The sequence below is a fragment of the Bos grunniens genome, chromosome 13 (genome assembly GCF_055505025.1).
Source record: "Bos grunniens cultivar Pamir isolate PY7600 chromosome 13, Bosgru_T2T1.0, whole genome shotgun sequence".
Taxonomy (NCBI): Eukaryota; Metazoa; Chordata; class Mammalia; order Artiodactyla; family Bovidae; genus Bos; species Bos grunniens.
In genome coordinates, this window is record NC_141177.1 from 2,308,538 (window position 1) to 2,334,491 (window position 25,954).

General features: G+C 49.1%; 1 protein-coding gene across 5 annotated transcripts in view; it reads left to right on the plus strand.

The window, feature by feature from the left end:
• ZNF217 (zinc finger protein 217) overlaps nucleotides 1-25,954 on the plus strand; it is a 37,148-nt gene that overhangs the window by 9,586 nt on the left and 1,608 nt on the right. For 2 of the 5 annotated variants that reach the window (XM_086330803.1, XM_086330802.1), the window contains exons 2-5: nucleotides 16,207-17,971; nucleotides 21,639-21,755; nucleotides 22,638-23,990; nucleotides 25,385-25,516. In XM_086330803.1, the coding sequence (XP_086186929.1) occupies nucleotides 16,576-17,971; nucleotides 21,639-21,755; nucleotides 22,638-23,990; nucleotides 25,385-25,494 (2,976 nt within the window). In that variant the 5' untranslated portion in view covers nucleotides 16,207-16,575 and the 3' untranslated portion in view covers nucleotides 25,495-25,516. Of the gene's footprint in view, nucleotides 1-2,107; nucleotides 2,485-5,716; nucleotides 5,881-16,206; nucleotides 17,972-21,638; nucleotides 21,756-22,637; nucleotides 23,991-25,384; nucleotides 25,517-25,954 lie in introns of those variants that run through there. The other 3 variants (XM_086330801.1, XM_086330800.1, XM_086330804.1) reach the window with 3 other exon arrangements.

The following is a 25,954-nucleotide window of genomic DNA, read 5'->3' on the forward strand; positions in this document are numbered from 1 at the left end:
TGCGACCCCATGGACCTTAGCTCTCCAGGCTCCTCTGTCCATGGAATTCTCCAGGCAAGAATACTGGAGTGGGACGCCTTTCCTTCTCCAGAGGATCCTCCTGACCCAGGGGTCAAACCTGCGCCTCTTGTATTGGCAGGAAGGTTTTTTTTTTAACCACTGAACCACCCAGGAAGCCCAAATGATTACCATTATAGCATTGTATAAGCCTAAATTGTACAATATAGTAATTTGATATATGTACATATTTTAGAAATGATGACCACAGTAAGTTTAATTAACACGTACCATTTCACATAGTTACAAATATTTTTTCCTTGTGATGAGAAGGGTCTACTTCTACAAGAATCTAGCCAAAATCACAAAACTTTAAATGGAGTGGACGTGACTGAGTGACTGAACAGACACATACAGACACACATAACCTATAAAAATGTTGCATCACTGTGCTCTATACGCCTGAAACTAACATAGCATTGTAAATTAATTATACTTTTTTGGGGGAGGGTCTTAGTTCCCCAACCAGGGATTGAACCCTGGGCCACTGTAGTGAAAGCTCTGGCTCCTAAGCACTGGACTGCCAGGGAATTCCTTAACTATACTTCAATTTAAAAAAAAATTTTTTTTTTAAGATTTACTTCCCCCTCTCTCCCTCCGTCACACCATTTTATGGATCAGGAATGGAAACCCATGGCGATGAAATAGTATTCTAGGATTAATCCAACTGTCTAGAGGTTGAAACAGGAATATTTTGAGCCCAAGATTGGATTACTGGAGAGAAGACATTCCAACATCTTGCCACAGCTCCCTGCCCAGAGAGAGTTTAAACCTCTCAGGAGGAACAGAAGCTGATTTTTTGAAAAGCTCGTTAGAGAGAACTAGGCGAAGGGAACCACAGGGCTGGAGACTCTGGGTCAGAGAGAAGGCTGAAGCTTAGAGCTCTGAGTGACGGGCTTGCCAAGACTTGAGGCTGGAGAGTCAGGCAGGGCCCAGATCGGCGGGGCTGGCAGGCAGGCCCTGGAACTTGTTCTTTTTTCCTGAGGCAGTAGGAAGCTGTTAAGCAGGGTGGTGACACCATCTGATTTACACTGTAAAAAGACCTCTTGGGCTATGGGTGGAGAACATATTAAGGCAAACCTAGAAAGGAAGAAGTTTGCAGACACCATGGTGTACTGGCAGGAGTGAGCGCTCTCGGTGCTGTGGGGCAGCCTTGTGTTGGAGATGAAGGTCCGTGGGCAGGTTTGAGATATATTAAGGTGGAAGCTACAGGCCCTGCTGATGGATAAAGGCGGGGTGTGTGTGTAGGGGGGATGGAGATGAAATACCACAGTTTGATTTCTAGATTTTGGCATAAGTGGGCAGATAGAAGATGGTTCCCTGTTTTGAGATGATGATGAAAACTGGATTTCAGGACATGCCAGTTACCTTCCTCTCCTATTGGCACCCCCTCCTCACCCCATGGGTCCCCATCTAGAATATTCGATGAGGACAAGCTTTAAAGAGGTGCTCCAAATGTTATGTGACCCATGTAATTTATTTTTCTTCTAGTTTTATTGTGATATATTCAACGCACAGCATTGTGTAAGGTTAAGGTGTATAGTGTAATGGTTGACTTAGAAAACGATCATGAAGTGATCATAGTAAGTTTAGTGAACACCCATCGTCTCATACGGACACACACACACAGGCAGATTTTCTCTTGTGACCAGTACTCAGGATTTACTGTTTTGCTTTCATAGATAACATTAACTACATCAGTCATGTTAATTGTATCAGTCGTGTTAATTAGATCAATCGTGGTGCATACTACATCCCTCGTACCTGTTTATATATATATGTCAATACCTATATTTGAGGTATGGCTGATGTACCGTATTGTATGTTTCAGGCATACAAAGTGACTCAAAGCTTTTAAGCCCGTTTATGGTGGGTGGAGAATGCCGGCCCTGTCCTCTGGCTTGTACACTACATGCTTGTACCTTGTTTACTTCCCGGTGGAGTACTTTGCAGCCCTCATCTTCCTCCCCCGTCTTGCCCCTCCCCCTCTCCCCTGCCCCTCCCCGTCCCGCACTGATAACCACCAGCTCCTTGTCTGTATCTGAGTGTTTCTTTTTTTTTGCTATATCCTCTAGTTTGTTTTATTTGTGACCCGTGTAATTTGTCAAGAAAGTTTAATTGACACTTTGAGTGGAGACCTCCATGGACCAATCGTGCAGGATAGTGGAGGGGGCTGTGGATAAGTTGTGCTTGTAGGGTGGGGGAGGGTCCTCAGTCAAGTTACCAGTCATGATTGGTTAGTCAAGTCGGGATTGCATCTAACCTCTATTTATATTGAGCCTTATTCGTGGCTCCTCCCTTTTTTGGTTTGCTTATAAAAACCAGCAATCACATCTCTTCCAGCATTGTTCCGAGTCAGGTGGACGGGGCCAACTCAGGGAGAACGAGGCCCCCCCTGGTTCCAGACCCTGTCTACCCTTCTCAAAGGTAATGTCTGCTATTTGTTTTCTATCATGTACTGCTGTGAGGTTTTACACAGCATTTAGAATTGTGAGATGACTTCAGGGGATCAAGAAACTTCATAGAAAAGAGAAGTTTCGTGTTCCCTGGAGTGGTTGGTGATCCCTGCTTCCTTTAGGGCTTCAGTCTTGTTAAAAGAGCTGCCCCGGCTTCCTTCTCAAATGTCGCTTGTAGTTTGCAGAGCTGGCAAGGGTTTGCCTAACTTTTTCATTTTCTTTTCCTGCTAACTCCTCATTGCAGTTTTTCAGGTTTTCCTGCTCTGAACACTGAATTCTTTTAAGTCTGTCTTGGCACCGTTTCAGCCCCTGGATTTACATACAGTTTCCAAATCGCTTCTCTATAATAGTTCCACAGTAAAACAAATACTTGCGAAAGTAAGATAGTACTGGCATTCTCTTCTTCTCATTAAGGCTAACTCAAATGGTGATTCCAATGGATGTTAAACATAGCAAATCAGAAGGGGTTTGGTTTTGTTTTGTTAGAAAGCTGAGAATGCGGTGGCAGGCAGGAGGAGCTGGAGAGAAAATCAGAAGTTAGCTAAAGGCAGAGGGCTCCTATCACGAGGATTAGATCAGAGATAATGGTGCGATTTTATAAGCATACATTGGGAAATAGATCTTAAGGAGGGCTGGTCTGCTTGGATAATTGTGAAAAATGAGGTGTAGCTGATGTGTGTGGCATTAAGAAGGGGTGAAGTGGGGTCTTCCCTCTCTCCCCGAATAACGCGTGAGCAGGAGCATCAGCTCACATTGGAAGGGACATTTCTGGCTCCATTGTTTGTGTCGCCTGCGTCTCTGCAGCACCTGACTCGTTTAGAGAGAGTCTAGCTGGGGGGTGGTGATGGCAAAACAGGATTACGCGTGGGCGGAGCTAAGTATATGGAGCCAACGCTCGATTTTCGATTTTCATTTCATAAGATAATAATGAGTTCTTAGCTTTACTACAAAACCGAGTGTTCCCAGTGTCCTCCTGTTGCTTCTGGAGTTTTCATTCTTAATTGTTTTAACCATACATGCTTTCCAAGGAAATCTGAAGTGTGGGTCTCCGCCTTCTATAAGGGACGAATGTGGCTCACGAGACGCCCTTACGGCGCATTCAGCTCACTCTGTTGTCCATTTAAAAACACAGTACGTGTTTGCAACCCAGCTCTCAGACACTGGCAGAATTTTGCAACGACTTCCCAGTTTTGTTGGCACGTCTCCAGGAACAAGGTTCTTTGTAATTCTTTGCTCAAACATAAGGATCGCCTATAAAACTCTTAGCGGACAGTTTAGTTAATACAATTATCTTTCAATTTAAAAGCCACAGCATAATAAGGTTTTTTGTTGTTGTTTTGGCCAGGCCGGAGTGTGGGGAGGGGAGAGTAACAACCATATGATGTAACTAACAAACCAGTAACTAACAAACCATATGATGCTATTAGGCTCACAAAGTAGCAGCTCTGTGAGGGAATAGGAAAAAGCACCATTTTTTTTTTTTTGCTCAGAAAATAATTCAGTAGCAACAAGGTCTGAGAGCCGAGAGCCTCATTGTTCTTAGTGAAACGATGATTTGTCCAACATTTTGATCGTTTCCCTATTCCTCCTGAAAAGTTTGGACTTTTCTTTTTGCTGCATTTGACACTAGGAGTTTTAACTCTCAGTGCTATTGTGTTTACAGCATTCAAGGTTTCGGAGTTCAAAGGTTATCCATTAACATGTAGAGTGAGGCTACACTTCGGTGAGGACTCAATTTGGTTTCACTTGCTCATTGTTTCTTTGTTTTGTAGTTCTGCCCAGAGTCATTTGTTTTGATAAGTTAAATGAAGGTTCTGGTTTAGGAAGAGTGTGTCTTTGGACTGTGTTTTGGGACGTGACTATCAAGACTTTAAAAAATTTTTTAAGAATGATATTCATCTTTCCTGAGAAAAGGAACTCTAGTACTGGAAGTGATGAAGTGATCAATATCAGTGTACTTGAGCGAAAAAAAGTTCTGGCTTAAGACTACTTCTGGCACTGCTAATTAACGAAGAATGAGAAAGTAATTGGTTCACTTCCTTTTAAAAAAAGACTAACCAGACCATATGTGGGGTTAGTAGTTATATATAAAATGACAGCAAAACATCACACTTGGGCAAATTTGTCCCCTTTGCTAAGAAACTGTCTCTCAAATTCCATTTCCTATTTTATTAAGGATTGCACTGCTCACCAGCGGAGCATTTAGGTAGGGCTTTTTGGGGTACTGACTTATTAAATATATACTTGAAGGGCCTTTCTTGATACGTTTTAAGTTTTTCCATTTTGGATACATTGAAGGCCAATAAAAAAACACACTTAGCTATTCGTTTGTGGGGACTTGCATAGCTTTTACTTTTGCATTCGTTTGCATCTTGAGGCAGAGAACTTGGTGAATGTGATTACTGCTTCTGTGGTTCCTCCTTGGGATTTACGTAAACTGGGGGGGAATATCCCTGGCCTTCGGAATCATAACCTTTGTGCGTGTGTGTGAACAAATAAAAAGAATAGTTGGGAAACGCTTTCAGTTAAGGGGAGGGAGAAGGCTTATTTTGCTTTTGGTCGCCAGCTTTAAGTCTGATTTCACCCATGTGGATTTCTATCAAAGCCAAGATGATTCTTGGAACCTAGGCCAAGTTTAGAAATTTCAAGTTGGACCAGCGCAAGCTCAGCCCTTTCAGAAAAACAGTGACAGTTAAAAGAAAGTTGTGTGCAGATGCACATTTGAGAGACATTTAATCATCTCATCTCATGGACCTTTCTCATGCCTGAGGAAGACCTGAACAAAACGTGCACAGCTGCCTCCTGACCCCCCCGATGGGCGTCAAGGCCCGTCCTGGCCGGGGGCAGCGCCGCTGACCCGGCGTCCGGGCACACCTTGCGGGGGCGGGGCGGCGGCACTGCGCCTGCGCGCGGCCCTAGCGGCCCCCGCCCCGCGTACCTGTCACTGAACCGCCGGCGCGCGGGCCGCGTGAGGCCGGATGGCGGGAGCGGAGGGGGGCGGGGCGGGCAAGGGCGCGCGCGTGCGCCGGCGGCGCGGGGTCCGCGGGCGCGCGCCCGCGCCCACGTCCGGGGGGCGGGGCGGGGGCGCGCCGCGCGCGTCACGTGGCCCGGGGGCGGGCTTGTGGGCGGGACCGGCGGCCGGCGGGGCGGGGCGGGGCGTAGCGGAGCCGCGGGGCCGAGGGCGGGCGCAACAGCTGCTCCGCGAGCACTTTCTGACCCAACAGTCCCCGTGCGCCGGACGCGCCGCGGCCCTGCGGCCCTGGGGACCCCCGCGCCTGCACTGTCCCCGCGCGGACGAGTAGGGGGCGCCCGTGCCTCGGCCCCCCGTGAGCACCCCCGCCCCGCTCACCTTAGCCCCGCGCCCGAGGTGAGCCCGGCCCCCAAATTCTCCGGGCGGGGGTGGGCTGGGGTGGGGGCCGCCGCCTTCGGTGGGGGGGGCTCCCCGGTGCGGGGTCCCCAGGCGGTCTCGCCCGCGGGCTCTGGCCCGGCGAGGGGCCCCGTGCGGGCGCGGGGCCCGGAGGTACCGGCACAAAAGGCCGAGGGGGGGCTCGCCGTGGCCCCCGCCCCGGCCTCCCCGCCCCTGCTCCCGCGGACCCCGGCCGCCGCAGGTAGAGGGGCGCCGCGCCCCCGAGCCCGCCCCCTACCCCTGCCTTCCACCCCGCCCCTCTCGGGCGCCCCCTCCCCGCCCGGCTGCGCGCGATCCCACCGGCGCGGTGCCGGGGAGCCCCGGGTGTGCACCGGCGGTGTGGACGTCGCGCTCACTCCGGGGGACCTCAGCACGGCCGGGGTCGCGGGCGAGCCCGGGGCCCTGCGGGGGGCTGGGCGGGGGCTCCTCTGAAAAGTTGGGTGGCTCCGCCCGGCGGGTCCCCACGGTGGCTGGCCTGGCCGTGGGGGGCGGGCGCGCGGGCGGGCGGGGGGAGGCGGGCCGGCGCGGGGTCCCCGGCGATGGCCCGGGAGGGGCCGGCGCAAGTTGGAAACGGGCAAAACAGTGCGTCCTAACAGGCGTCCCCCGCAGACAATGGCCGGGACCGAGCGCACGGGCCGGCGGAGGGCGCGTCTACCGGGCCGAGGGAGGGGCTTGGCCGCGCCGCAGACCCGGGCGCGCACCCCGGCCAGCCCCCGGGGGCCCCCAGACCCGTCTCCGGGAGTCCCGGCTTTTGCCCATCCCAGAGCAGGCGGTGCACCGGGCCGCGTTTCCTGGATGTGTGTGATATGGTTTTTTTTTTTTTTCCCTTTTTAATTTTAAGAGATTAAAAAAAAAGCAGCTTAAAAAAAGTAACCCTTAAACGTTTTAAGATTGTATCACTCAATTCTAGTGGGACGCGAAAAGCCAGCTGGAAGCAGAAGTAGGAACTCTAAAGGGCAGGAGGGATTGAAATGTTAGCCTAAAAGTGTTTCTTTCTTTTTTTTAAAAGGGAAGTTTCTGCCAGGAGGCGCTGAGTGGCGAAACCGCTCAGTTTCAGATGTAGAGCCCTCTTCACTCTTGATTTGGCCCCAAAAGGCGAGCCCCAGGGGGTGGGCAGGGGGCCAGAGAGGAGGGCGCTGCTGGGGTCTCCGGGAGGCTGCTGGATTTGGGGCGGCCCGGGCGGTCTTGCTCGGAGGGGGCCAGACCTGGCCTGCGGGGTGCACAGGCCGGGACCGGCGCCCCGGGGTCGGGATAGATGTCCAGGTCCGGGGTTGAAACCCACGTTTTAGGATTCAGGGTAGGGCCACCGAGGACGGGAAGCCGCATTCTTGGGCGGGTGGGTGGGGGTGGGGTGGGCCGGGGCTGGGGAGGGGAAGTTTTCGAGCAAGGCTTATTAACAGGAGCAGGAAAAGGCCATCACTGGCCACTTCTGGGCCCCCAAGTCTGTTCACACTTGGAGCAGTGTAAACTTTTCTTCTCTTTTTGTTGTGTTTTCCAAGAAAAGAATCGTCACTTCAGAGTGTGAGGCTTTGGTGCGCTGGTTCTCCTTTGAAATTCCTTGAGCCTCAATTTATCTTTCTGGATCAGCCTATAGGCCTTGGAGTGTTGAGCTTGAACATTCCTTAACGTGTATTGAAGACATGGCGGGTCCAGTGATCCTTTGGCAGGTCTGGGGGCCTGTGTTACTGAGCCCCGTGCAAGCTAGCTGGTTTCCTAGTTTTCTAGATCGTTTGGAAACATTAAGCTGTATGTTTTAAGAACCCTAGGTCTGATTTAGTTCAGGTTGATTCAATTAATGTCTTCATCGCTTTTGAGTTGGTTGAATGAGTTGACATGAGATTAAGCTCAACAAAAGAAAAGGCAGGGGGACAGCAGCTGCCCGCCGGGCCTGGCCACTAGGTAGGGGTCTGGAAGGAAGCCTTTCACCTTCTCTTTTGTATGTGTCAAGAAGTACGTTTAAAATGTTCTGTACTGTACTTTTTCCCCCTCCTGGGACTGATGGACTGCCTTGATTGATTGAAATCAAATAAGATTTAAAATAATGAATTTGGTAATACTTTGAGAATGAGTAATAGACCTAGGTTTTCCATAAAGCCTTTAGAGCCCTAGTGACATGAGCAGAGTGGTAACCTAATTGCTTTTTGTCTGAAAAATATAACAGTCAAACCCCTAGTTTGTGCCTGCTTAGTTAATGTGTGCTAAGGACTTCTTAAGGTGTGTCCTTAATGGTAGATGACTTTTTCTGAGAAGTCCTATTTATTTTAAATAGTGTTTTGTTTCATATTCTAAAGACTGTAGTGATGTGTGTGTGTGTGTTTGTGTTTAATCCTGGTGTTTTAGTGGAAGTCGACCCCCACCCCAAATTGCTGCCATTTTGAATCAGTTATGTAAGTATTGAAATCAAGAGGCAGTGACTTATTTAAAAATGCAGTGGTTGTTAGTTACAAGCCAGATTGACCATTTTTTGGCTTGTTTGGTAGAAGAGGGTTTATAATTTCATTGTCTGGAATTTTAATTATTTGGTGAGAAGGGGGAGGCTGCTCCTTTAGAACTGCACGTTCATTTGCGTGCTGCAGGAGGAAGTGGGGGAGAGCACGGCTTTTCTAGGTAAAGGACACATACTTTTTTCTTTCATGTCCAACCTCAGTGCTTTTCTCTTCACAACACCATCAAACACTGCTGTTTGACCTTTGCTGGTTTTTTTTTTTAATTTGTGAGACCTAGGTTTAGTACTTGGGTTCATATTATTCCCTTTCACTTCTTAATCAAAAAAAGGAACTGATAACACCATTCAGATAAAGCTTGCAGAAAATATTGCCCCGGTCACCCTGAAGAATTGATTTAGATAACAGCTTGATCCCCCGCCTCCCAGGTAAGGGAGGAAGACGGAGGGTTAGGGTTAGCTTTTGCCAGTAAAGGTTTAAGCAGAGGCTGGTCAGAGTTCTCTTCCTAATCCTCCGTTTTTGGCCTGTTTTAATAAAAGCCCAGTGGTCCTTTTCAGAGGGAATCTGAAAATAGAACTCAGTCATCAAGTCACTTACAAAGTGATGAAATAATTAAGGAATATAATGGCCTGGCAAGGCCAGGGTCCCTCTGTCTCCTCATTCCAGATAAATGCTAATCACTTCTCTGTCTTTTAACAACATTTATGATGAAATGGCCTGTTTTTGCCACAGCAGGGTTGCCTGCCCAACCCTGGAGCACTCTTAATTCTGCTGTGCTTGATTAGAGCCTCGGGGGTCCCAAAAGATGTGCTGTTTTCCCACTTTGTAAAATTATATTCTCTTCTCACAGTTGTTCCAGACATGATATTGGTTGGAAAGAACTTTCGAGTAGTTTTAATGACTCTTGACTGCTTAAAATCTACTACTTAAAAAAAAAAGGCCTTTTCTTAGGACTGTAAACGATTGGACCTTTTTTTTTTTTTTTTTATGTTCTACATGAAGCTTTGTTTCCATTTGGTTAAAAAAAAAACTCAGATTGTTCCAGCTCACAGATGCCACTACTGCCTGTGTTTTAAATTGTTCGTTTCTAATTTCTTATTTTAGCTTAATTGTGTAGTGGTGTGTTTAATAGATGAATTGGAAAGGTGCTGTCAAAGAACTGAACAATGGCTGTGTATTTTCAGGCTAAGAATTACACAGCAAGAGTGAAACACAGGAGACAGTGTTATCAACTGATGAGTATTTGTTCCACTAGAATAAAATAAATGTAAGGAGACTTTAAGTTAAATGACTTCATGTGGAATACACTGAGTAGTTTTCAAATTACTGAGATGTGTTACAAAATGAAAAAAAACAGCCTGGAAGATATTTACAGAACAGCCACTGAAGTGGAATTGAAGGAATCCCAATCATATTAAATATTCTAACTAGTGAAGGGTTTGGTTACAGCATGTAAATGGAAGTGGTGGCCGTGGAAGGGTCCTGATTCGCCGCCTCCTCTCCAGGTCTTTGGGGGAGGGGTGCTGACTGGCTTAAATGCACGTGGAAGAAAGGATGAGTTGCACAAAGACTGCAGGAAATTTCTTAAATTTGGGGGAGGGAAGCTTGAGCCTTACAGCTGAAGAGCCTGACTTTGAGGGGGCAGTGTTAACCCTTCCGACATGCTGGTGGAATGGTGACTTTGGGGAGGAAGGTGATGTGGATTCTTTGCTCCAGCTTTTTCCTATAGTTAGGCAAATTTGCAGTGGTATGTAGGGCGGAGGATTTGGAATGGAGGCCGTGAGGGCAGATAGAAATCTGACTTTGAGGAAGTGGGAGGGCTGTGGGGGGGTGGGTAGAGAACCATCCTTTCCTAAAATCTGCAGCTCATGGTGAGTAAGCTCAATTCTTACAGAAATCTTCCCAACACACGGAGGGGCACCCCTGCCGGCCAGGTGCCACAACGCACCCCTCCTTTACACCGGAACGCCCATCAGAACCCCTTAGAAAGTTAGAGCGTTGTTGGCGGGCTGTTCTGAACAGCCTCATTACTTCCTGCCCAGGGTCACAGCATAACTGAGTTACTGGAAATCTGGGGCCAGTTTGGTAATTTTATGATAAAGTTGAGAAATAAAATTACCAAACCCGAAAAGACAGCTGAATAAGTTGTGTACGAGAGAAGGAGTTTAATCCTGTGGCCTTTGGCCTGCAGGGTCCCCTGCTTCTGCAGGAGAGCAGGCCTGCAGTCAGCTGCCAGGGTCTCGGGGGCTCCCAGAGAGCCGGCCGTGCTCTCTCTCGCTGCCAGGGTCAGGGAGCCTCAGTTTAGCATACGGGTCTATGGGCTGGAGAGGGAGAGTCCAGGTATGTTTTGTTCCCCAGTCAGCATTTAGGAGAAACGCTTGTTTCTTGCTGTATTTCCTGCCTGTAACAAATCAGGATAACCTCAGAACTGTTCAGTTACACCAGAAGAAGTATTTTTGTGTTTTTTAGGTCGGCGGATAAGTTCAGTTCAGTGTGTAAGTCTACTGAGCAGTGATTATATTAACTGAATGAAGGTAGACTTTTTTCCTTCTTCTTTTTGAAAGCAAATAGGTGATTTGAAAGAGCCAGACGTACAGCTTTAGTATTTACTCAACAGATAGGGAGGGGAATATTTAAATGTGGCTAAAGAAAGGTCTTGTGCCTTAAAAGGCATTGCCCTTGTTTATATATAATCTGAAGTTGGGTTAAATTGGGTGTAATTAAGAACACTCATCACTTGGCTCTGTGGAAAAAGAGGTGTGTGTAGGGGGTAATGGGTAATGGTTATGGTGATTTGTTTATGTGTGTATACATGTACATACAGAAATACAAATATATATATATTTATATACACAGTTATCTGTGTGTGCAGCATTTTCTCTGTATAGTTAAAAATACACTTTTTTTTGTTGTTGTTGTTGAAATTATCTTTAGTCCTCTTCAAAATCTTTTCTAAATACTTAAGGTAATACTGGTTAAGTGGTAATAATAGAAACTCACTGATAGCAATGCTTCTTGCTTAATTAAAAATAAAAAAATTAATTTCCCTTACAGTTCTCTTTCACATCAAGATGGAATTTTTAAAAGCCAGTTTACAGGCCACAGTATCTGTTAATGTTGATATTACTGAAACTAAAGCTAATACGTGGTGCTTTTAAGTTTATAGTAAGATCCTTTATTGATCTTAATTGATTTAGGAGGAATCAGGCTGAGTTCGTCATCATAACCTGCAAATGTGCTAGCAGGATTATATTTCTATCCTATCTTGGTCTCCCATGTAGAACTGAGCACCTACACTGAATTTCAACAGTGAGACTGTCTTGTCACAGCTTCTCAGGCTCTGCCTTTAAATAATCATTCACTTTCGAATAGGTTGTGGTGTTGAATATAAGCTGAATATTTTAATCTTTCTCTTTAACTTTTAAACATCCTTCCACAGCTATATTAGGAAAGTCAGGTTGACCATCTGCTCAGTGGGTGTGACCTTGGTGATTTCCTTGAAATAGTGTTGAAGGATTTAGTCGGTGGGTTTTATCACCACTGTAGGTTGCTATGAAGAGTTCTCTTCACTTGTCAGACTAAGGAAAAAATAGTGTGTGTCAAATAGACAAGGAAAACCCTGGAAAAATTGTCAGTTTCCTAACCAGATCTTGGAGATAATTTTGAAGTTTAAAGGATACAAATGAATCGGCCAGAGACTAGCAGTTTGTTTAGACTGAATGTTTCAACATCTATTTAGATACCTTAGTAGCTTGGATGACTTGCTGTAATACTGCAAATTACTTGGCTATAAATAGAATTTTTATGTGTTTTTAACAGGTTTTGAGGACTTTGAATACTTGATTGCTGCACACCATGCTAGATTTTCCATGTCAGATAACCTGTTCAGTTGGGGTGTGCTGTCTTTGAGGTCACTGGTTTGAGAACAACTGTACATAAAGAACGGTATTTCCAAGTCACTTGGTCAGCAGGGTGGCATTCACCTGTAATTTCTATGAGTATGTGCGTAAGCACAAAGTATGTGCTTCTCATTGAGCGTTACAGAGTGGGTAGTAGTTGCTAATTTCCAGGTCTGTAGGCATTGGCAGAATTCATAGTAACTTTACTCACAGATGAGTATCTGCTTTTTAAAAAAATAAATGGCTTAAAGAACACCAGACTTGCATTTTATTTTAGGTGGTTACAGCAGTATGGTTCTTTCTTTTCAAAGCTTGTGTTGTGGTAAATTTTAAAAAAAAGTATCTACTGAAGTGATCACAATATAACTTGGTTAGTTTTCTCTCCAAGTAGAAAGTTATACTGAATAACCTGTTGCTTCAGGTGCCTGAGGAGTAAATGGCTGACAGTTGAGTGCTGTCGTTTAACCTGAGGAAAAGTTAAAAAAAATTTAGATACTGGAAAACTTTTTTGCTGAGCACCTTTCGCTCAGCTTAGCGTGTTCAGAAGGCTACCTCTTCTGCAAACTAGCGTTTAGAGTGAGCCTGTTGGTTCATGACGTCTCCCCCTGCACCATCTCCCGTTCTTTGTTGAGACAGACAGGTCTCTTCAGCCCCATCGGTTACTGTTGGATTCTGGGAGTCTGTGCGCTCACACTTCCCTCAGGTGGGCTGGGGCTCTGTCACCATGAGCAGGAGGGAGGTTAGAATGTCTGTTTTTCATAAGTTGTTATTCAGGTCTTTGGGAGTACGGGCACTCTATATAAAGATTTTTGATTTTTGGTGAGCAGTCTAGTCTTGGAAGTTACTGGTTTATAGTTTAAGGAAGTGTTTTGTCTGCATCGAGTGTCTGTCAAGAGTTGAGGGCAGGGACTTCCTGGGGGTCCAGGGCTTAAGACCCCGCACTCCTGAGGCGGGGGCCCAGGTTCCGTCCCTGGTCAGGGAGCTGAGGTCCCACGTGCTGCCGCCGCACGACTTAGGCAAAAGTAAATAAGTAAGTAAAATGGAAAGGAGTTGACAGCGTTTGCTGTGAGAGATGGCCCCGGGAGGCCTTGCATTTTAGGCTTGGCAGGTCAGTGAGAAAAGTGGTTATAAGTCCAAGTGATGCAGTTTTGCTTCTACTCGTCAACTTTATGGTACGATTATATACGATTCGCTTTTTATTATCCTCTTAACAATGTAGAAAATGGTCATTAGGTGGCAGCCACAGACAGCCATGTAGAAGGCTTGATGAACATTCAAGTTAATCTTAGTGTCAAGTCCGTTACGGTTGGTGAGTGGCCAGAGACCGGCACAGTCCTTCTGCACACCTGTCCTGCTGAGCCGGTTTCCTGAGAGGCTGACCCTGTGGCCCTTTCTGGGCACTGGGGGGCAGCAGTGAGCCAGCAGGCAGGAGGTCTGCCCCTGGGGGCTGGAGGCACGGTGCCTTCTGAGAGGACAGAAAGGACTGCTGTGACCCTGGGCCGCGGGCAGTTGGGTGCAGCTAGTGACTGTCAGGCTCTGTCCCTTGGCTGGAAGTTTTGCCACCAGAAGACCCCCGGCCTGGGACGTCCATCCCCCAGCTTCCCGCCCCATCCTGTTCACCCTCTCGGGCAAAACCGAAGCCCTTCTTTCTCTGAAGACTTTTTTCCAGCGTCCTCCTGTACCACTCCTTTGGGACTTGTGTTGGAAGCTGATGACGACTTACTTAACCCAGATATTTGAACATTTCAAAGATAAAAGTTGAAACTAAATTGTCAGAAGACAGGAATTTCCAGTATATGCCGTTACCCCGTGAGGGAAGTGCACCCACATCGCTGTCTTCCATCCAGAGTTGTTGGGAGTTTAGGATTGGTGTCTTTGGGGAGAGATTATTTACAGAAAAGTGGAGTTCCCCAAAGCTGACAAATGTCAGATTATTGTCAGATTTAAAAAAAAAGTTGAGGTCTGACATGCAGGACTTTGATTTTTGTCAAATTGGGACATTAAAAAAAAAAACCCCAAAACCCTTTCCTATTGCCACTCTTTTCATTTTATAAGAGGGGTACTTTGGCACCCAAAAAGTAGAAAGGGTCTTAAATAAAGGGCAGGCTTTATTCAAATGGAGATGAATTCCTGTAGCTGTGCGTACTGCTCATGGAGTCACCTCTCTCACTTCTCACTCAGCTGTCGGCCAGTGAAAAGTGTCGTCAGGGTTTGAGAGCTGCTTTTCCAGAGTGTGTGCTATGACTTTCTTCAGTTACAGTATTACCTGGGACACTCACGTTCAGTAAATATTTGCTGAATGAGTAAATGACTACACGGAAACCTGAAGAATCACTCAACAAATCCAAGTATCATCTCACATCTTGATCAGCGTGATCACAGAGTTACGTCTACCCATGAAGTGTGTCTAACCCCAGGACATGGATATTTTGAACTCTGCAAGTGGTCCTGTAATTTAACCACCTGCATTGAGTAGACGGAGGAAGATGGGGTATGTGGTGGTGACAGCTTCAAGGCTGTAACTCAGCCAGGACTGGAACTCGGGCCTCTGGAGTGCTCTGTGCTGCCCAGCAGCTGGCAGCCCAGTCTGCATGTTTCTCCTCCATTGTGACTGCAACAAAAGGCTAAGAAACTAAAGATAAAACACTTCAGTCCATTCTTTCTTTACCCTAAACTTTGATCTGCAGGCTTGGGTAGAAAAGCTTAACGTTAAAGATCTAGTTTACTCCTAACTAAAAGATAACAGGGAGTAGGAGGATTTTCTTTTTCTGGGTGTGAAGAAGGGGAAGAAATGTTTCCTCCTGTTCTGAGCCCACTGCTCCTGCTCTTTGAGGAAGTGGAGAGAAGGAAAGGAGAGGTGTGTGTGTGTGTGTGTCTGTGTGTGTGTTAACTGTTGACTCTGGTGGGAGCGGCTTGCATGTCTTTGTGTTTTCTTGGGTGGACTTGACTGACTTCAGTTAAAGTAGCTGGGACTGTGTAAAAACAGTTCCTGTGCTCACCTTGAAGGTGGAGGGTGTTGGCTTCACAGGTTAATCCTTCTGCAAGTGTGAAAATTCGCTTCCAGCTCAGAGCCTGCAGTTCAATCAGGTCATCCATTTTGCACCTGGCCAATGCATACGTGAATTAGAAATGAGAAAGTCTGTTTTCTGATGGAAGCCTAGGCCATGTTGAACCAGCCGTGTTGAGGATCTTACTTAAAATGTGTGCATTCACAGAGTAGCTTTGTGTCTGTATTTCCTTATTTGTAGTCTGGGCAAGGAAGTCCTACCCTGGTGCCCACTGAAGGCAGAAGGTTGTTAAAAGCAAACGGGTTTGGGCAGTGGAATGAGGGGCACAGTGTCCAGTGGTTCAAAATATATTAAGGTTCTGCGTGGCTAGGATGAGAAACTGTTCCAAAATGGGTTTCTTGAGTGGGGATTTTAGGAGAGGTTCCTGTTTTTCAGTGATGTTGGTGATTAGGGTATGTGTAATCGCAGTGTGCTTTTAAGCATTTGCGTTTCTTGTGTATTTGTCTATAAGAAAATGTGAAGCTCTGGCTTTTAAAGTTTTGCCTCAGATGCTTTCATGGTTGTTCTTTTTTTTACAAGTCTGTAGACTCGTAGAGATTGTAAGGATACACATCATGCACTTTAGTGGCAGTTAAAACATACTAAGCTGAATTTGATCATTTCTGTTCTGAAACTTGACATTTTTGATTTAAATCATCGAAGCACCAGGTTTTCAGTTTAACTGTGCACTTCTTGTGGTTTGATAAGGTTTATTGGATAAAACGCTAATGGTCTAATTAATGAGCATGCGTAGCAGGATGCTCTGTACACAGTAATACTAGCTAAAAGGAAAGCCACTGAATCGGGGACCTTCTCTGCTTCGTGGGGAAGACCAGTGAGTCATCGGCCCGCCTTCTCTCCTTTCTGACGGAGCTCACCTTTTTTTTTCTCCTCTAGGTTTTGGAAGTCCCTTGTCTCCAGGTTGCTGGAAGTGACTTCTTGCTCAGCTGGATCAGCCACTCGGTGAAGACAACTCATGCTTTGTGCTGGCTCGGCTCTGCATCCACCGCCGGGCAGTCTCTGTGCCTGGTCCTAGAGAGACCCAGCGATCGGCGTTGTGACTGAGCTTCCTGGACTTGTGAAGAGACGACGGTAGAGGAATACACACTTTCTTTTGAATTTTTACAACAAATATTTGCTCTAGTTTTGAAGCCTCGGGCTGCTGGGTGTGTAAGTGACAAGTCTTTTATAAGTGGCCTTATTCCAACTCCAGAGATTCCTCAAGCAGATTCTAATTTTATATACAATCCTCAGGAGACAGGAAACATGCCAACCCAATCCCTCTTGGTGTATATGGATGGACCGGAAGTGATCGGCAATTCCCTTGGCACCCAAATGGAGCTTGATGACGCCATGACGATCAAAGGGGCCGCCGCGGTCCCCTTCCGAGCGGCGCAGGAGAAGAGCATCACCCAGATGGAGGGGTGCATGCCCCTGGACTGCATGTTCTGCAGTCAGAGCTTCACGCGCTCCGAGGACCTCAGCAAGCACGTCCTCCTGCAGCACCGGCCCACCCTCTGTGAGCCTGCCGTCCTGCGCGTCGAGGCGGAGTATCTCAGCCCTCTGGATAAAGTCCAGGTGCGCAGTGAGCCTCCCAAGGACAAGAGCTGCAAGGAGAACGAAGAGCTGAGCTGTGAAGTGTGCGGGCAGACGTTCCGCGTGGCTTTCGACGTCGAGATCCACATGAAGAAACACAAGGACTCGTTCACGTACGGGTGTCACATGTGCGGCCGGCGGTTCAAGGAGCCCTGGTTTCTGAAGAATCACATGCGGACGCACACGGGCAAGTCGGGGGCGAAGAGCAGGCTGCAGCCCAGCCTGGAGAGCCCGGCGACCATCAACGAGGTGGTGCAGGAGCCCGCGGCCGAGGGCGTCTCCTCGCCGTATAAGATATGCATGGTCTGCGGCTTTCTGTTTCCAAATAAAGAAAGTCTCATCGATCACCGGAAGATGCACACCAAAGAAGCTGCTTCCGGGCCCCGTGGCCCGCAGATCGAAGCCCCACAGGAAGGCATGCTGTCGCCGGGGGCGGAGCTGCTGCAGTTCCTGAATCTGAGACCCACGTCCCCCGCCGAGATCGCCAAGAAGCCGGCCAAGTGGATACCTCAGCTGGACCCGTTCACCACCTACCAGGCCTGGCAGCTGGCCACCAAGGGCAAGGTGGCTGTGTGCCGAGAGGTGAAGGAGCAGCAGCCGGGCCAGGAGGGCAGCACCGACAATGATGAGTCATGCTCCGACAAGGAGGAGCCGGGGGAGATCTGGAGCGGTAGCAAGAGCCAGCCCGAAGGTTCTGGAAAGCCCAGGACAAGTAAAAGCGGTTGCCCCGGCCTCTCCCAAGACAAGGAGAAGTCCAGACACCCCCATGGTGAAGTGCCTTCTGTGGACGCGGACCCCAAGTTGGCCAGTAGTAAGGACAAGCCGACGCACTGTGCCGAGTGTGGCAAAGCCTTCCGGACCTACCACCAGCTGGTGCTGCACTCGCGCGTGCACAAGAAGGAGCGCAGGCCCGACGCCGGCTCGCCCCCCGCCGCCGCGGACGGCAGGCAGCCCAGGACGTGCTCCCCGGAGCTGCCGCCCGCCCTGGAGGACAGCGGGGCCCTGGACCGGGAAGCTGGCTCCGAAGACGGTTCCGAGGACGGGCTCCCGGACGGGCTGCACCTGGGTGAGCTGCCCCCCGACCCCCAACCCCCGCCTGGTCCCGCAGGGAGGACATGGCCCACTGAGGGCGGGTCTGGGTGCTGGCTCCTGGTCTCACCCTGTTGTAAAAGTCCCTAAGCTCTCAGGGCCTTCGTCTCCTTTCTGTAACAGTAGGGTGGCCTTAAAAGGCCTGTCGCGGTTTCTTCCTGCTCTGAGAGTGACGTGATGTCATATTTTGCTAACAGAAGCCCCACGTTAGCTCACCTGGCTCATGTGCTGTGTCACAGCGGGGCAGAGGCCTGGGGTGCTGCTGCATGCCCCCGGGCCCAGGGCGGCCCCCAATGTCTGCAAGGGGAGAGACGGGGCCTCCATTTACATCCCAGCATCCCAGTCCTAGTCTGTAAAAGCAGGGTTCCCTGAAAGGCAGTACACTTGCCTTTCTGTCAAGAGCCAGCTCGCACACACGTACTCCACGTGTGTATCTGCGGGCAGAGATCAGGATGGGAGTGACCGTCCATGAGAAAGGGTGTGACCGGGAGGCCCCTGGGTGCTGCCTGGCCCCCGATCTGTGCGTCTGGGGGCAGGTACTTGTTAACTCAGTCACTCCAGCACCTGGTAAAGTATAGAGAATGAACACATCAAAGCTAATTGAAAGATCCAATCTGCTCAGTCACAATTCTAGTGTTTTGATGGCACTTAGAGGAAACGGCGGGGAAGGCGATGGCACCCCACTCCAGTACTCTTGCCTGGAAAATCCCATGGACAGAGGGGGCTGGTGGGCTGCAGTCCATGGGGTCGCTAGGAGTCGGACGTGACTGAGCGACTTCACTTTCACTTTTCACTTTCATGCATTGGAGAAGGAAATGGCAACCCACTCCAGTGTTTTTGCCTGGAGAATTCCAGGGATGGGGGAGCCTGGTGGGCTGCTGTCTATGGGGTTGCACAGAGTCGGACACGACTGAAGTGACTTAGCAGCAGCAGCAGAGGAAACGGAGGCCGTTGCGGAGGGCCTGTTGGTGGGTCTCTCCAGTCCAGGGGGCACCGTCCACGGCAGAGCGTCCCACCTGTGCTTCAGGTCGTGCCCCTCTTCACACAGCTTTTCTCTCCGTTTAGTAATCTTATTGACTAGAGGATTCTGCTGTTGGAGCTCAGCTGATAAACCCCTGCCAAATCAGCCGGGGAATGATGAGAACATGACTTAGTCTTAGAAAAACAGTATCCTTTACAGAGATGGTCTTGGTTTAAACATACACTGGCGTCTTGTGTTGTGAGTTGGCCGTGTTGATGTCTCTTAAGAGCCCCCTGTATGACACCCAGGGGGAATGTGACCGGATAATACGTCTTCTCTCAAGCTGGTGCCCAGTTTCTGTCCTGATCACATGATGGGGGTGAGGGTGGTAGTTTTCATAGCAAATATTTAGTGTGTTTTGAGTTTCCTTGGAGACAGGAAACGTAGCACTTGGCATGCTTATAATCTTCAGGTTTTAGAAATCTAGAAAATGCATTAGATGTCTTAATGACATCATAAAAATGACTTTAAACATAGCCTTCTAGTCTTCTAAGTGATTCCTTCGAAACAGTGGCAGTGCTGTGCTGTTTGTGGTGAGAGAGCTGCCCCGATGCCCAAGAGCTGTGAGCGGACAGTCGCATTTGCTCGTAGGTGGCGTGGGCAGGACCGAGTGGAAAACCTGGGCCCCGTTGGCAGACGGCTAGGATGGCCCGTAATAGCTGGGAGCACCAAGATTTGCGATGGGTCTGGTTATATCTTGCTTAACCTTTCTTTGCCCTGATTTCCTTGTTTACACAATTGGTTCATCGACCCTTATCTTCCACCTCCCAAGGATGATTTTAGCTGCCTATTTATTAAAAAAAAAATCCTTTATAAAGGACAGCACAACAGAACCATGGGTGAAGCTGGAGGAGCAGGAACCTGGTAGACTGGACATTTCACGTCCTTTGTGTTGGAGGAAAGGCATTTCGTAACTCTGGATGTGACGCAACACACCCTAAATCCCGACACAGCTGGAAGTAGTAAACTGCCGTAACACGCAAGCTCAGCTGAAGTCTTGGCGAGCTGGGTGTGAGTGTCAGAGGAAGAGCGGGGCGCTCTGTGAGAGGTTGGATCCCCTGAACCCACACTGTGATGGGCCTTCTGGTCTAGACTTAGCTTACTGTCATCTACTGCCAGCCTGGCTTTCCTTTTTTTTTTCCAGCCTGGCTTTCTTTAGATTTACTTTCACGATCAAAAAGCGAAGTAAATGATTTATTGTTTTCAACTTTTATAAACTGGATTAATAATAGTGATTCATGTAAGTTGATTTTTTAAGTCCTCTTGACACCTTTTTAGACCAAAGGTTGTCTCTCCTGTCTTCCAGTATTTGGAGGTGGCTATACTGTCTTCTGGAGAAGGCAATGGCAACCCACTCCAGTACTCTTGCTTGGAAAATCCCATGGATGGAGGCGCCTGGTGGGCTGTGGTCCATGGGGTCGCACAGAGTCGGACATGACTAAAGTGACTTAGCAGCAGCAGCAGCATCATGCTGTCTTCATGGAAGTTCAGGGGTGACAGAAATTATATGGTCCTGTCTCTTTTGTTTTTAAGTCATGCCCCAAGGCTTGTGGGATTTTAGTTCCCCCATCAGGGATTGAACCTGGTCCCTGGGCCATGATAGTGTGGGGTCCTGACCACTGGACCATTGGGGAATTCTCTTTACTCCCGTCTTTATGGTACCTGGGAGCTCACCAAGGTTTCTTATAAGCTGCTTTTTAAAATCAGTGAAGTCTATAAATCTAGACTTAGGAATGTGGACAGAGCCAGGCAGAGGCCCTTCCGTTGGAAATTCCAGTTTCCAGGCAAAAGGATGAGTTATGCTGAATTTACAAATGCCCCGTCTTCTGCTTCAGCCACACTGGTGGGTGTGACGTGACCAGCGGTGACAGGAGGTTCACCCTGAGCTCGGGGTCCTGCTGGACAAGCCGGGGCGTGACCAGGGCCTGTGCCCGCCTCAGGGGGCCTGTGTCTGCTCCATTGTCCTGATTGTGGACAGAGGGGCTTAAAGTCTAACCCGCTGTTCCTTGGGGACAGATTGTGATTCGTCAAGGTTGCCCATGTGAGCACAAATAATATGATCTGCTTTCCAAAATCTGCTTTGCTAAATTTTGACGAACTTTCCTAGGTGTTTGCCCAGGGCCAAACTTTTAAAGATTAAGTTGTGCCTGCTGCCCTCTAGTGGTAACGGGCTTAATCTTAAGCCAGTTAATCTTCCCTCTGCTGGTTGGGAAGCCGGCATTTGTGTTGGCTGGGTTTTCTAAATTACTTATTCTGAAGAAGCTGGTTATTCCAGCCCGTGTGCAGGTCCAGCTCAAGTTTGCCAGATTCTGTGTGTCTCAGGCCTGGGAGCGCAGAAAGCGCTCTGTTCATTTCAGTCTATTAAATGGTCTTGTGACCGAAACCATGAAGAAGGCAGTCATCAACAGTGAGCTCTGCTGTGCTCAGAAAACAAAACTGTTGCACACCGGCTTTGATGCTGCACACAGCCTCAAAGCAGCAGTTGGCTGTTTTTAGCCAATACCTAATATAAAAAGTATTTTAGATTCTCCAAAAATGTTCTACCAAGAATCTTTAAGTCAGCTTGCCCTGTTCACATCCTTGAACTGTCTTCTTAAGTGAATATTTTTGTTTCTGTTTTAAGATAAAAATGATGATGGAGGGAAAATGAAGCATCTTACATCCTCAAGAGAATGTAGTTATTGTGGAAAGTTTTTCCGTTCAAATTATTACCTCAATATTCATCTCAGAACGCATACAGGTAAGGAACTCCTTACATTTGTTTACTGCATGTATTAGCTCTGAGGATTGTGATGTAGTTGTGTGTCTGATTTTTGTTGTTGTCCAGATACTCTTCTAGATCCATGGGACATCTTAAGAATATACGTGTAGCCTGTTGATTTGTAGCTGTTGTTTTGCTTCCTTTAGTGTTATTGTAACTTCAACTGTTTTCTTGTGAAGTTGGTCTCTTGTTTAATGTCTGATTCCTTTATCCTTACTCTCATTTTATTAAAATCTCTAATATTTTTAAATGTCACAGCTTTATTAATTTTTATGATTTAGAATGAAATTAATATTTAATCATCTTTGTTTATTACTATTATTACACCTATGTTTATTACTATTACTTTTTGGCCACTCTGCCTGGCTTGGGGGATCTTAGTTCCCGCGGCAGGTGATTAAAAGCATGATCTTGGCACTGAGAGCTTGAAGCCCTAACCACTGGACCCCCGGAGAATTCTGTCACCTTTTCTTGAGGTTGTGGAGCAGCGGTAACAGTGGTTTGGGAGGCCCTGTGCACTTGGACTTGCTTTTCTTCCACTCACTGGCTGTGTGACCATAGGCAGATTAACTTTTCTGCGCTCTCATTTTCTTAGCTGTAAAGGTGGGATAATATTGACTGGTGTAGGGCTGTAATGAAGATTAAATTAGATCATTTTAAGGTGTGCTTTTAAATTTTTAAATGGAAGACACATGTTCACATTTTCAAATATTTGGGGTAGAAAGAGTGATAAAGCCACAACTCCTGAGAGCTTCTGGATGAGAAGATTCACAGACCAGAAGGGAAGAGGGAAGAACTGTTCTCTGCGTGTGTTGACGCTTTCCGTGAGCGTGTGTAGTAAAGTGACCCTTCTCGTTGTAGGTGAAAAGCCATACAAATGTGAATTCTGTGATTATGCTGCAGCGCAGAAGACCTCCTTGCGGTATCACCTGGAGAGACACCACAGGGACAAGCAGATGGACGCTGCCGCAGACGCCAAGAGCGACGGGAGGCCCCCGGAGGCCGAAGATGCACTGCTAACCGCCGACGGTGCGCAAACCAAAAATTTGAAAAGATGTTTCGACGGTGCCAAAGATGTTAAAGGCAGCCCACCCGCAAAGCAACTGAAGGGGATGGCCCCCGCCTCTCAGAGCGTCCTGGGCGGCGCCGTGCTCGCGCCAGTGCACAGGGAAACTCAGGATTTCAGCAAGGATGCAGTGGACGACGGTGCCGAGAAGCTGAGCAAGGCCCCCGGCCCCGCTTACTTGGACGCCTTGAAGAAGAGGCCGCCCGCGGACCCTCAGGCCAGCCCCCTGGTGTGCAGGACAGAGGCGGCCACGGCAGCCCGCCACGCGCAGCTCGGGCCCCGGGAGAAGCGGGCGGCGGACGCAGGCTGCCAGGAGAAGCCCCTGAACCTGTCCCTCGCCCCGCACGGGGGCGCGGGGGCGCCTCTGGGCAGGAGCGTGACCGCCAGCAGCACCTGCCCGTTCTGCACCTTCAAGACCTTCTACCCGGAGGTGCTGACCATGCACCAGCGGCTGGAGCACAAGTACCACCCTGACGCGCACAAGAGCTGCCGGGGCAGGGCTGCGCTGCGCAGCCGGCGGACGGGCTGCCCGCCGGCCCTGCTGGGCAAGGACGTGCCCCCGCTGCCCGGCGCCTTCAGGCCCAAACCGCGGCCGGCCGCCCCGGCGCAGCCCAAGCCCGCGCCGGCCGAGCGGCCCGCGCCCGGCGCCCCGGGGCCCAGCAGAGCCCCGCCGCCCCCGCCGCCCGCGGGCGCCGACAGCACTTTAGCCCCCAGCAACCTCAAGGCGCTGCGCCCGCTGCCACCGCCCGGCCTCGGGGTTTCGGGGCCCGGTCCCGCCCGCACGCCGCCCGAAGCACCGCCCTGCAAGGCGGGCCCGGAGAAGGTGCGGCGGCCCGAGCCGCAGCCCCCCGCCGATGCCGCCAGGAGCGACGGCCCCTGGGTGCCCACCAGGGACTACGCGTGCGGCCGCGGCGGCGCTGAGCCGGGGGAGCCGCTGCCCAAGCGGCCGCGGGTCCCGCCTGAGCCGCCCTGTGCGCCGTGCCGCCGGCCGCCCGAGCTGCCGCAGTACCGCGTGGTGCGCGGGCTGGCGTCCCTGCTGCCGCCTGAGTGCGCCTGCGCGCCCCCCGCGCCCCCCGCGCGCCCGCGCCCCGCGCCCGGGCCCGCCTTCGCCGCGCTGCTACCCTGCGCGCCCGCCGCTGCGCTGGAAGGTGGGCGTCCTCGGGGGGCCCTAGAGGGGCGGGGGGGCCCTGGAGCAGCGGCCCCTTTTCCAGCTTCTCCCGGGCTGGGCTGAAGGCAGCGGGGCCCAGGGGCTGCACCCCCTCGCAGTGCTGAGTCAGGTGTCCTTGACGGCTAGCCCACGTGCATTGCGGGGCGCTCAGCCTGCCCGACCCGTGCGCGCCGGGCCCCTCCCAGGCTGCTGGGTCCCTTCGGTCTCCAGACCTAGGGAACTGCGCTGCCACCTTCGGCCGGGGCTCAGCCTTCAGTGAATCTTAATGCACAGTCTCCCCCGTGTTGCCCCCCTCGATGCCCACAGGTACCCTGAAGGTCCTTGTCCCCGTGGAGGTGGCTTTAAAGCCCCTGCTGCCTCGGACGTGTCTAGCACACACCCGAGCCTGTGAGAGTAGGTGAGACAGGCGTGGGTGGGGACCTGTCCCACTTGGTGAAACCTCAGTGCCTTCCCTGGTTATAAGCTCTGCAGGTTTCTGTGCCCAAAGGGACACATCCATTTTAAACATCCCTGTTTGTATTAATTTGAAATGAAAGGTTCTGGGTGGTGATAGTTCTGTATCAAAGACGGCTTGATGCCAGTTGATCGGGGGATAGCTAATTAAAAAACAGTCGCTTTCACACAGTCCAGTGACTTTTATAAAAATTTTGATGAAAAAATAATTTCTGCACCCTTACGATTGGAAGTACCCCCCTCCCCCCCCCGCACTTAAAATGGACCATGAGTCATAACTGTCTTTTACTTGAAGAGAAAAGACTTTGTGTTGCGAGTAAATTGGTCTTTTTTTTCCCCTCCTCCACACAGTTTTGGTTCATGATACACAAAGGCTTAAAATCTTTATGTTGCTATTTTGGCTTTTAATTTTTATTAGCACTTAGATATGGAGAAGGCGATGGCACCCCACTCCCAATACTTTTGCCTGGAAAATCCCATGGACGGAGGAGCCTGGTGGGCTGTAGTCCATGGGGTCGGGAAGAGTCAGACAGGACCGAGCGACTTTCCTTTCCCTTCTCACTTTCATGCATTGGAGAAGGAAATGGCAAGCCACTCCAATGTTTTTGCCTGGAGAATCCCAGAGACGGGAGCCTGGTGGGCTGCCATCTATGGGGTCGCACAGAGTCAGACACGACTGAAGTGGCTTAGCAGCAGCAGCACTTAGATAATTTTACCATTTAGTGACTTAAAATTCTAGGCTAAGAAATGTCTTCCTGGCAATTAAAGGTATTTTACCTTGTACCTGTAATACATATGCGTCTTATGTGTTGTGGTCACATTATCAGGGATTTTGGAAATTGACTTCTGACAACCACACACATCTTAGCTAATTGTTGAGCTTAATTCTAAATGCTCATTTATTTTTTTTTCCCCAATCAGGAAAAAGGCCTGTATCCTATCAACACTTATCTAGCAGCATGCTGCAAAAGAGGAACTATGAGAATTTTATTGGGAACGCACATTATCGACCAAATGACAAAAAAACTTGATTTCCTATTTTGGGAATGAAAGGTGAGCACATACACTGTATTGATTTTACCTAATTGAAAACAAACCATCTAATGTATCCAGTATAATATTACAAAGTAAAATTGCTTTTAACTTGAATTTTGAAGTGTGTTTAAAACAGCCCTCAGGGTCTCTGGATATCAGTGGTGATGATCATGGTAAAGTAGCAAAAGCAACTCAAAGTTAACTGTGGGTTTATTTCATGCTAGGGGTTGAATGAATTGTTTATCATCATGAGCTAGTTTAATCCTTCTTAGAGCCTTAGGCCAACTGCCTGCCATCAGTTTTTGTTAATAAAGTTTTATTGGCACACAGCCACTTTGTTTCCTTTACAGATGGTCTGTGGCTGCCTGGGGCCACAAAAGCAGAAGTGGGTAGTTGTGACAGGGACTTCATGGTCTGCAAAGCCGAGAGCTGTCTAGCCAGTTATAGGAAAAGTTT